This window comes from Elaeis guineensis, chromosome 4, assembly GCF_000442705.2.
Source record: "Elaeis guineensis isolate ETL-2024a chromosome 4, EG11, whole genome shotgun sequence".
NCBI classification, from domain to species: domain Eukaryota; kingdom Viridiplantae; phylum Streptophyta; class Magnoliopsida; order Arecales; family Arecaceae; genus Elaeis; species Elaeis guineensis.
Window position 1 is genome coordinate 125,442,895 of NC_025996.2, and position 12,080 is coordinate 125,454,974.

At 41.1% G+C, this 12,080-nt stretch overlaps 1 protein-coding gene across 2 annotated transcripts in view; it reads left to right on the forward strand.

Moving 5' to 3' along the window:
- LOC105042462 (ATP-dependent Clp protease ATP-binding subunit CLPT1, chloroplastic) overlaps nt 1–12,080 on the forward strand; it is a 75,106-nt gene that overhangs the window by 37,773 nt on the left and 25,253 nt on the right. The window contains exon 5 of one of the 2 annotated variants that reach the window (XM_073256763.1): nt 8,015–8,097. The exons of the other annotated variant lie outside the window; for it this stretch is intronic. Coding sequence (XP_073112864.1) covers nt 8,015–8,082 — 68 coding nt within the window. The 3' untranslated portion in view covers nt 8,083–8,097. Of the gene's footprint in view, nt 1–8,014; nt 8,098–12,080 lie in introns of those variants that run through there. 2 annotated transcript variants of the gene reach the window in all.

A 12,080-nucleotide genomic window follows, 5' to 3' on the forward strand; every position in this document is an offset into this window, starting at 1 on the left:
CCGGCAGTGATTTAGATGGAGATGTCTTTGAGATATCTGACGAGGTATCTACTTCTTCCCAGTAGTGGATATTAGATTCTGCATGCCCCTATCATGTGTGTTGCAGAAAGGAGCAGCTTGACTCCCTGGAGAACAGTGAGGGCACTGTATATCTGCCGGATGGATCGAGCTGTGCGATCAGAGGCATTGGGACGGTCAACTGGAGGACACATGATGGTGCAGTGAGGAGATTGGGGGAGGTCCGATATATACCCGATTTCAGACGGAATCTTATCTCACTTAGCAGACTGGATTCGAGAGGCTACAGGACGGTAGCTGGTGGAGGAATCCTGAGGGTGCTACGCGGCGATAGGATTATGCTGGAGGGAAAGAAGGGAAGCAGAGGACATTATTACCTGGCAGGGAGCCCAGTGCGAGGTGGAGCTTCAGGAGCCAGGTGGAGCCCAGAGCGAGGTGGAGCTCCAGGAGGTGGATCGGGCACGAGAGGAGACTCGGGAGGACGAGAGGCGACGTCGCAATGTGAGATTCCTATTGCCGCAGGATGATGCCCCGAGCAGGTCTCAGGTCAGGAGGAGCACAGCATACGACGGAGATGGGATCGAGCAGTCTGGCTTGACTCCCATGTTTGCCCATCCATGATCAGCAGGCGATTGCCCCAGGGCATGGGGGCGAGGAGATCCAGAAGCTCTCGGAGTTTGGAGGAGGCCGAATATCGAGTCGAGGTGGAGATTGTTAGAATTTGACGCATCGAGATTCAGCCCACATTGAGCCCACAGCGAGGTTCGCGGTGAAAAATGGAGTCCAACGAGATCAAGATCATCCGAAACGGAGCTCGGATGGAGGAGATACGAGCTTTTGAAGTCGGCACGACATTCGAGGCGGCGGAGGATCGCCGGCGGGCGGCAACGGTGGGGCCGCAGGCGGCGGCGCGCGGGACGTGCGACCCAGGCCCGCGCGGGACGCGCGACCAAGGCCCGCGGCCCAGGCGGGCGCGCGGCCCAGCCGGGCGCGCGGCCCAGGCCCACGCTCGCGGGCCGGCCCAGGCCCAGCGGCCTGCTGGCCCCTTTGCCCCGGTCCACCGTGGATCGGGCGGTCCACGGCGGGGCCTGTGGACCGCGTGGGCGTTTCCCACGCGTTTCTTGCGGTCCACGGCACTATTCCGTGGATCGGAGCGCGATCCGACGGCATGGGTGGCTCCCGATCTTGATCGGACGGTCTGGGACGTGATTTGGGTTGATTAAGGAGTCCTAATCATGATCTAAGTCGAAATTAAGGTCTATAAAAAGTCCTGTGACGAACAGAGAAGCAGTGGATCGGTTTTTCGCATCGTACGGAGCCGTACGAACCCGATTGAAGAGAAAGAGGCGAGGGCGCTGAGAGAGGAGCAGGAGGCTCCTAGACAGCGGTCGCCAGGCTCTTCAGGGGTTCATGGGGGTCTTCAAGAGAGAGAGCTTTTGTGAGGGGAATTTCATGTGAGAGAGAATTGGGTGCACAAGGGTTGAGGGTGAGGTCTCTTTTTGTAAAATTTCTTTTTCATAGTGAAGTTTGCATGCCCCGTGGAGGCGAGCCCTTTTATGGTTGATCCACGTATTTTGATTGTTTTTTTCTTTTGTTTTGTTTCTTCTTTCTTCCTGCTGCATCGCGTGGTACTGAAAAGATCTTGGGAGGTGGTATCCTGGCCAGACATCCACCCAACACGTACATATTTGGATCATTGGCATAGTCTGGAGGAACATCAGTCCATCCCTCTAACTAAGAAACACTGTACTCCTGAATATTCATTCCATAAGGCATCTTCTCTAGATTGTAAGACATCTCAGATCTCTTATTCAAACTCTGGCTCTGAGAAGTATTCTCGAAATTATGGTATGGCTATGGAGGAGCCCATCCAAATATGTCGGCAGCAAAATTTGATCCGTAAGATGCTCCAGGCTGCATAGGATAGTAACCACTAGAAGATGTCTCGGATGCACCATATCCATATGGATCATAAGGTAGTTGCGGGTAATAGGATCCATAATGCGAGGATGATTCAGATACATCCATGGATCCTACTCCATGTGCAAGATCGTTTGCAGCTGCATCGTGTGCTGGACGACTTCTAGGAGCCTGTCGTCTATATAAAATCGGTTCCCTACGGTCTCTACCGACTCGTCCACCATGGTCCCTATCTTATGTGGTATGTGTAAATTGGGATTCACTGGTGAATCGAATATCATCTTGTGGCTGTCTCATAAGCAGTGGTCTCCTGTCCTCCAGTTTCTCTCTAATCATCTGATCCATGACTACTACTATTAGTACCATCATCACTCTTTCTGATGTCCGAATCTGAGCTAGAGAGCTTCTGTACTCTTGAGAGGTGCACGTGCAACTGTCTTTTCTTTTTTTTCCTTGTGCCCCTCTATGGTTGAGTTTCTTGTGATTGGGAGGATGGATGTCTTGTTGCTGACCGCCGACCTCGTCTAAACATTCCTTGCTCAAACCTTTGCGAGGATATATCGGACATCAAGTCATGTGATGAATGAGTCCTCTATGTCCCCTCAGGCTGTGGCTGATCAGTTATAATCTTATGTAGAATATTTTTTTCTACCCATTGCCCTGGATCCACCCTGATCTCCCTAGCTACCACACTAGCTGGTCGTGGAGAAGATCCTGGCTTATCAAGCTCTGGCTCCTACTGTTGATCTGCAAGTCATCTGATGATCGGATTGTCGTCTTCATCAGCATAATCATCTAATGTCGGATCAGTGTACTTTAGTAGTACTTCCTCCTGAACGTATTTTAGCCTCAATCTCAGATCATAGTGAACATATACAAGATTATTGAGGCACTTTTGTGTGAGACGATTTTTTTGTTTGCTGTGGATAAGGGCGAAAATTGATCAATTGCGCTCACAGCCACTAGCAGAGATTGTTTGGAAAAGAATGCGGACAACCATACCTCTAAAATGTTTTACGGACATTTCAAAATGAATCCACTATTCAGCTGCAAAAGCAAAATTACATATCAAATTTCATGATATTTTTAGGCATATAATGTCAATCTATGCTGCGCATTATTGATATGTAATTTATTTGGATTCATCTTCTTTTTGCTTACAACAGCTGATGAGACTCCAAAGCTTTTTGATCCCTCTCTAAACTGTTTCATTTGTAAAAAATATATTTATTTTTATAAATATATCGTTGAGTACAGATCGAATTCAGTTGAATAATCACATCTATTTTAAACTAGTATATCTCTTGCAGACATAAGGATGTGATTTCTGAATTGGGTACTATCTTATATATCACATTACGAAGAGCAGCAAGAAGTTCGTTATCCATATTTATCTCAGGAATGATATACTTGAATTTCGGATTCTAATAGTAAGCTGCAGATAAATTTCATAATTGATTAAGTACGCTTTTATAAGTATAAAAAAAAATATTTTAAAGTATTCTTGAATTCGTGCTTACCGACTAGATGCAAATCTTTACCCATTTGATAGTTCCAACGGCGCTCAACGATGTTAATAAATTTTTGAGCATGCTTTGGATTATTCTCACTGATTTATTTCTTTGTCCTCTCTATCATGTAATATAAGAAGTCCATCTGGGGGTATCTTTCACTATCCACGGCACGAAGCACCTCGTATAATGGCTTAATAGTCTTCACTATCTTCTCAGTCCGTTGTCAGAATGACTGACTCGTTACCAAGATCTCCACATGACTTCCATCAGTGCCGGCCTTCGCATATCTGCTTTCCTACCACTCAACACTGACAAACTTCTGACGTAAGGCTGCTTTCTTCTGAAGAAGACTATCAAATGTTATGTAGTTGGTAGCAAATCGTGTGACATCCGGTCTCAAGATTTCTCCTCCAGTACATGTTCGCATTAATGAAAGGATCCATGTGTGATTGTAGATGAATCTAGTAATAGTCTGGGCAATATCCACTACCTGCTGCACCCACAAATCTTTTCAGTATCCATCAATATAAGATCAATGCAATATGCAGCACATGGGGTCCAGTATATCTACGGTCGTCGCTCCATTAGCAACTCTTCAACAACCTTATATTATGGCTCATTATCTGTGATAACTTGCACGATATACTGCTCATCCACTGAATTAATCACCTCCATCAGATCAAGGATATATAAGACATCGTGCATCTTATCTGAAGCATCAATTGATTTGTGAAAAAATATTTTCTATCACAGTATGTCAAAAAATTAATGATGCTCTGTCTAGTAGGACCGGTCCAATATCACACATCACTGTCAGTCCGTATGTGGGTCATTTATTCTTGTAAGAAGTAATCCATCTCTGCAGATCTTCCTTGTTACTGTCAAAAAGCTGACCATAAATATCCTTAAGTTCTGACGGATCTACAGGCTGGCCGGCAGCCTCTATGGCTGAAATGGCAGATCGATAGTAAGGATTGCCTACTGCATTTGCTGAAATATGGTTGAAATGAAATTATGATTCAATAGCTCGTCACATATTCTTCTTATCCTTTTTCATCATAGTGTCAATCCTCTACTGCTTTGAATCCTTACTGGAAAAAGTATGTGGATCCAAATCATGGATGGTAGCTCCTACTGGAATATCTCTGGAGGATCTCCTATTGTCAAAAGCTTCCAACAAAGATGAAATATTGTCTGTTCCCTCTACCACCCGGCTCTTTGACAGAGGTAGTCTTGAACTTGGATTCTCCCCCATCGGTCGTTGATTTAGATCTCGATTTTCAAATCGCTCTCTATACCTGACTATCTCTTCTTGTCGGTACTGATCATCCAAGCTCGTCTGAATGACAGCCTCTATCTGCGCCTTATCATCTGGAGCGGAAGCTTCCTCTGACTCTCTAAAGTGATAGGAAGGTGGCTCTGCAGCTCGACGGTCCATCTCTGCTCTTTTCTGCTTTGCCCTTTTTTTCACTGCTTTCGAATCAGCGAAGTGCTTCTTAATCAACTGTCGGACCTTCTGTGGACATTTTCGATACATGGACACATCAGGATAACCACCAGTCAGGTGTTGCTTCAACCTAGTCACCTCTCCTCTCTTGAACTCTATGTTGCACCATTTGCATTTCTAATGATGCCGAGCCGAGAGCATCTCGCTATGATCCCAATCAATGTCATGCTCTGAATCTTTTTTTTTACTCATTTCTGCAAGTATAACAAAATACGGTAGTTTAATAATTATTAAAAAAATATTATATATAAAATCAAAAAAAATTCAATACTAATTTTCAAACTCATAAATTCAAAAAAATATGTTATATACTTCAAATAATATTTCTGAATGAGCTAAAATATAGTACTAAGTTTACATATTTTTTTTATTTGATTACATTTTTTTATTATTTAAATAATTATAAAAATATTTTTTAATTTTAAAAATTTTAAAAAAATCCGAGGTTAGATTCAAGTAGCTTGAATCATTCTAAATATGATTCAGAATCTCTGATTTTATTTTTTTTTGAATTTATTTTTTTAATAATTTTTTTATAAATATATATATATATTTTAAAAAAATATAATTAATGAAAATCAATGATTTTAGTGTCATCATGTAGATCTTCCAAAGATCTATTACATATGATCAAATTATATCAAAATCATAAAATTTTGGCATAATTTTCTCTTATTTTCTTACTTCTTCATTCTTATCCTTTTTTTCGCTACAAAAACATAAAAAATAAAATATTTATTAAAAGAATAATATATTACCTTACTCCCGGTTGAAAATTATCGTCTCCTCGAAGAAGTGCTGCAATTTGACGAAATTTTTTCTCTTTTTTCTAATTTTTTCAAAAGGCTTCGTGTCGTCGAATGCTTAGAGCGCCTCTCGGGAGTTCTGAGAGAGCTCTCGGATTTCTATCAAAACAGAAATTCTGGCTGCCACTAAATGACAGCTCAGATCCCACCACACCCCTCCACACCCCCGACCCCCTATGTGATATGTCGGTACATTTCGGTTCAACGCCGAACCGTACCGAACCGAGCCATACCGTCTAATTTTGGGTGGTATGGCTCTGAACTGTGCTGAACCATCCGGTTCGGTGCGGTTCGGATGATTTTTCGAAAAAAGGGCCAAATCGGATCAGCTGGCCGCCGGTCCGGTTCGGTACGCCTTGTATCGGGCGGTTCGGCTCGGTACGGCATTTTTTGATTAAAGTGAATTTTGAATGCATGCATGTATGGGTGAGATAACGAAGTTTATTAGTAGGGTCTGTGTGCGTGTGCATGCATGCTTGTGCGCGTGTATGATATAAAGTATCATAGTCATCAACACCTAAAAGTTGTATGAGTCTATGAGATACAATTGAATCAAAGGCATGGAACAGGGAGGATTGTGCTAGTGCAGTTATATAGATATTTCTTTGCACAAACTATTTTCCTGAAAATGTTGCTATTATTTTTCCCCATATTGAGCTGGATTTCATCTTTCTTAAGCAATGCAGGTCCAGATTGACGTTATTGTTTAGGAGTTCTGGGTGTCATAGTAATTTAGGATTGTGATCAATTTATGTAAGTAATTACTAAGCAAAGTCAAAAGGATGAGCAAAGAGGCTGTTTTGCTTCTTTGCCATGTAATACTTGGAAGATCCAAAGAGAAAAATAGTTCAGAAGTATATAATTTATTAAATTAATTTGCTTAAATTGAACTAGTGATCATTGAATTTCTTACAATGAGGTTAAGATTATTTGGTTATTGTATCATTTAATAGTGATGGTACTGTTACAAGCTTAATGATCACATAGTAAAATTTAATATGCAGTATGTTATTGTTATGTTATTTTGTCAAATATTATTTTCAATTGTAGACATTTAATATCTGAAGAAACAATGTATCTTTGAGAATCTTCTTTATATAATGAGGTTGTACTGATTTCAGTTGGTGGTTTTGCTATCATTGGCTAGTTCTGGTACATTCTTAGTAGAGCACATGTTTGATGAAATGAGATGGGGATGCAGACTTGGATCTGGGTTTTTGATTGTTTGCTTCTAGGTATTTGGTGGTGTTGGCTGAATATCATGTCCCATTTAATGTGTTCAGTGACATGTACTGTTCCTTATTTTCTTTCATTCACTTTTTGTTTTCTTCTTCATATTGTCATGTTATCAGATTCATTCTCAAATGTTTGAAAGAAGAAAAATACTTATTATGATATGAAATAGGTGGTTTCTTGTGCTTCCATAAATACTAGTTATAGCAAGCAAGGATTCAGGTCCCAATGGGACGTCCCATGGGACACAGGGATGGGATACCATCGCATGTGTTGGGATAGGACTATCCCGCTAGCACCCCAGTGTCCCAATCGGGATATCCCTTGTCCCAAGTGTCGGGATGGGGTAGGACGGCGGTATGTCCTGTTCCATAAAAAAATCGGGATAGCCTAGTCCCATAGAATTTAAAACCTTTATAGCAAGGCTTATTAGTAAACTAGATTATGTCTGGTTGATATGACATTTAGAATAGTTCAATATTAAGTTAGGGTAGATCCATTTACTGTTATACTACTGACTACTACCAGTGGATGATGATGCAACAATTCGGGGATGATGTGAATCTATCATATGATTAAATATTTTTCTTTTTATATGGTTCTTTTGGTGAGTGTTCTTGTGCCATGTGTTTCGTAACTACATAAGATAAACTAAAACTATAGTTTTAAGTTGTGAGAATAAGAGTAATCCTTTTGAATTTGGAGAATGAAGCAAAAATCGGGATGAGTGATTTATCTGAATTATGAAGGTATATTTGCAGTAATTATCTGAAACAGATAAAGAAAAAAAGAATGCATCCTGTGACAACATAAGTTACTCTATATTCTAAAAAAAATTTATGCAAATACCTCCACCATCTGTTTTCTCATATGTGATAACCATCTCCACAACCTCGGCATGGTTAGACAGAGAACTATCTCCACAACCTAGGCATGGTTAGACAGACTTTTATCATAGGAACTTGACAATTCTTAAGCGGACAAGTTGCTTAAGGTGGTTTATTTTTCAATTGCAGCATACTACAATGGTGTGTTCAGTTCAGTCACCGATGCTAAAAGCAGTTGGAGGGGAGCAGATGATTGAGACTTTGAGATATCACAAGCTTTTAAGAGGTTCTGTGCTGAACTATATTAGAGTAAGTGGACTGTTGCATGCTGCAGTATCCATTGAGAAGTTTTTGATGCATAATGGTGGGCTAATGGAAAAAGGGGAGAGAAGCAAGTAATTCAAAGAATGTCAAGTTTGCATATGGGAGCAAGCAGACATCCATGCAGCTTTCTTATTGCTGTTTTGGTTCTTGAATGAGCTAAATATGTAGGTTGATCAATCGAGCAAGGATCTTAGCTGATACTTAATCTCTGGAGCCAAAATCAGGCCTGGATCAGAGATTAAGTTGACATGGTGCCCTGTGTCCATTAATTTAAATCTTTCTGTTGATTTGTCATTTGACATGGGTTATGTGGTGCTTTGGTGACAAAAGACAAGATTCATTATGATGTTCTAAGATAATAAAATGCATAGTCAAATTACATGAACCCATCTACTATAAACTATCAAATAACACATGAAGTGTAATAGAACTGATTTTTAAGATGAACCATCAAAGTCCTAGTATGCAGTGCAAGTCTTGTAAAGGGAAAAGGCTAAGATCAGATTCAAATTATTTGAGAAACAAAACCATTAATCTGCATGAAGAAATCCGACATAGGAACGAGATTTAGGGAATGTAATGGTGCCTGCTTGGCACTCAGTTATCTCTTCCAAGCATCCAGAAATCCCTCCAATTTTTTAACAGCAGTTCCCCACTTTGATCCTCCAAAATCAACAGTTAAGTGACACTTGGGAACCTCTTGGATGATGGTGATTTGACTGGGCTGGTATGAGGAAGAATCACAACAGCCTCCTGTTAAATTTTTGATCACTATTCGGTGGAGGATAGGAAATTATTTGGGCTAAGAACAGAAGAGGGATGATGGGAAGTTAATCGGTCTCAAATGATGACATACAAGGGCTCTTGTGAGGGCTGTTCCAGCCTGATATGACCACGACCTTGCTATAAATGAGATAAAGTACATGATTGTTCTGTTAACAGGCCTTAGAAAGGGTTGGCTAATATTGAATCTGGCAGCCTTGTGATTGCTTGCAACAGCATTGGTGTAAACAAAAAGAGGAAGAAAAGAAAAGGTGGTTGTGTTTTTTATTTTTGTTTTCTGGGTTGGGGATGGGTAGGTGTTAGGATTTAGATTTCCAGACAGCAGCAACTTAGAAAAGGGGAATAGAACAGAGAAAATGCAAGAATAGATGGAAAGTGAAGGTGAAAGAGAAGCTTATGCGGAAGACCTCAAATCTGACTTTGGCATCACAGAGGGAAAAAAAGCAAAGTTGCAAAAGCTGGCAGCACCTTTTTAACTAGTGGAATGTAAAAACTTCAAGAGAGGGGCCAGCCACTATTTTATAAATGACTTAAAGTGGCTTGACATCGAAATATCCCCCCACTTTAATAGTTCAGCCATCATTTCATGGCCACCTAAGTCTCCAAGAAGAACTTCAAGGATTGTGGGACTGTCCCAAACCGTGTAGTTCGGGGTGTACCAAGCCATGCCAGTGGCGGACCGAGACGGTTCTGGCATTCGAAAGGAGAAACCGGCAGAGGAGAGGGAGATAAAGAAGAAAGGAGAGGAAGAGGGGGGGAGGAGAGAGGGAAGGAGAGCTATTGGAGAGTTGTGAGGCCCTCCGAGAGTCGAAAGGGCTCTGCCTTCCTCTCGATTGAAAGAGGGGCTTTGGCCCTTGTTTTCTTTTTTATTTTGCAGATTTTTTGTGAAGCCAGCAGTCCCGCTGCCCCTCTTTTGGGGGGCCTTGGCAGCCCTCCGGCGGTCTTGATGGACCTTCAGTAGTCTCGTTAGATCTCCAATATCCCTCCCTCTTACACCCTCTCCCTCTCTCTTTTCATATCTCACAATCTTCCTTTCCCCTACTCTCGCCGCCGTGTCGGGCCACACTCAGCCGGCCTCCAATGGCTTCACCATCTCTTCCTCCCTTCTTCCCTCTCCCTCCCCCTCCCTCATCCCCTCTCTCTCTTCCTCTTTTCCGTTCTCCCTCTCCCCCCGCCGTCTTTGTTGTGTTAGTTTGGGTCCGACACAGAGCAGCTGTCAACCAACTAGTACGGGCCCTAGTACCGCCTCAGCGGACCTTGCTCCTATGTGATTCATGTGTAGTCTATGATAGGTTAATCCTTCCTTTTCATTAAGACTATTTACTTATTTAGTATCCTTTGTCATGTGTCGAAACTCGAAATGACTATCATCTGAGATTTTCTCAATCTCTTTCATCTTCTTAGGAAAGTGGTATTCATGGACAAGTTGCGCAGGTAAGATGGGAGATGGTGGTTGAATGGTGGAAGAAGTGGATGGGACAAAAATATATTGTTCGCCATGGGGGATTGCTTGTGCTTCTTGATGGAGAGAGATTTTCTACATAAACTGTGAAGTTAATTTTTATCAAAAAGCAACTCTAAAACTCAAGGTGCTGGCATTGATTTTAGGGATGATCTTGTATGGGCTTGTCTTTTTGGCATGGAATTTCTAGTACAGGCCATATTGATGGATTTCAAGGTGAGTTTAGGCTCATTATTATAGATACAAAACTTCAAGCTTGTTGTTTGAAGATGTGGACCAAAAAACTCCAATGATGATTGTGGGCTTTGCTCGAGTTAAACTTATTGTAGCTATCCAAGCACTTCTTAGGTCTGAAACCAATTATTTTTCTGTTATTTTATTTTCTATTATTTATTCTTAACAATTAGTTATGTATCCCAAATATTAAGTGACGACCATGTCCTTTTTATGTTTGAGCACTGGCTAGATTGTAATTATTGTATAAGTGAAGGGGTATTCTTTTCATACGTGAATAACTAAGTTATAAAAACTGGCTGGCTTCTCCTTAAGCTATCCAGATTAGTTTGTTAATGGAAAACAACTGTTTTCTAGCTCCACTATCTTCCTTGGTTTGGATGAGGACGTGTGAGTTTCCAAGGCAAGTCATTTATCAATTTCTATTCTTTCTAATCTTCACTTTCCTCCAGTTTCTTTCCTTTTTTGGTCCTATTTCCTTTTTTCCAGTCTTTGTCGTCCAAAAACCTAAAGCATGTGCTTTCTGTTTCCTATTTGCTTGTAGACAATGCAGCTGTGAGCAACCAAGAGGCTAGTAGCATCAATAACCGCTGCAACTGGCATTTCTTTAGACCTGTTAGTGGACCAGCTGAGACTATTAGCCATACAAAACCAACTGGTCATCGTATAAAGCTATGAGAACCCTTGCATGATCATTATAAAATCTTTGCACCTAGTTAGCTGGCCATTACCTCTTGAGTTCTTTCCCACAAAGGTCCCCTATCCTCCACTAGATAGCCATCAAAGCCTTAACCTGATTCTTGTGATTCTTCCTCATATAAGTCATCTCTAGCCATTCCCACCCTTTGTATTGACATCCAATAGACCCCCAATTTTTTGCTTATTCCTTAAATGTTGGTTATGATTTATGAAATACGAAGTATCTGCACATGGGATTGCTAATTGATGTTGAAGGGATTTCTTGGCCCTGGAACATTAACTCTAGAACACTCTCAAGTCCTCTAATCTCTCATTTTCATTAGATTTATTAGAAATCTGCAGCCTACTTGAACATCATGTAAACAGCTGCAATGGGAACAGATTTCAAATTATTGGAATCTTAATAACCATGGTTTGCCGAATCGGACAGAACCGCCCGATTCGAGGCTTGCTGAACTGATGCAGCACATCAAGCTGTTATTTTATTTTATTAATCAAGTCATCATTTTTTTTATTTCGTTGTGGTGTTTAATTTGATCCAAGCTTAATTATTTTTGAAAAAAAGATTGGATAGGTTGACCCCAATCCGAACCAAATCTTTTGTTTATATTTAGCCGAACGGAGATGCCAATCTGGATTTATGGGAACCACATGATTCTTCAATAGATTTATCTTTTATTAGAGAAGAGGGAAAAAAAAGAAAAAGGGGAAAGAAGAAAAAAGAGACTTCACAGAAATCTTAAATCCTCCTAC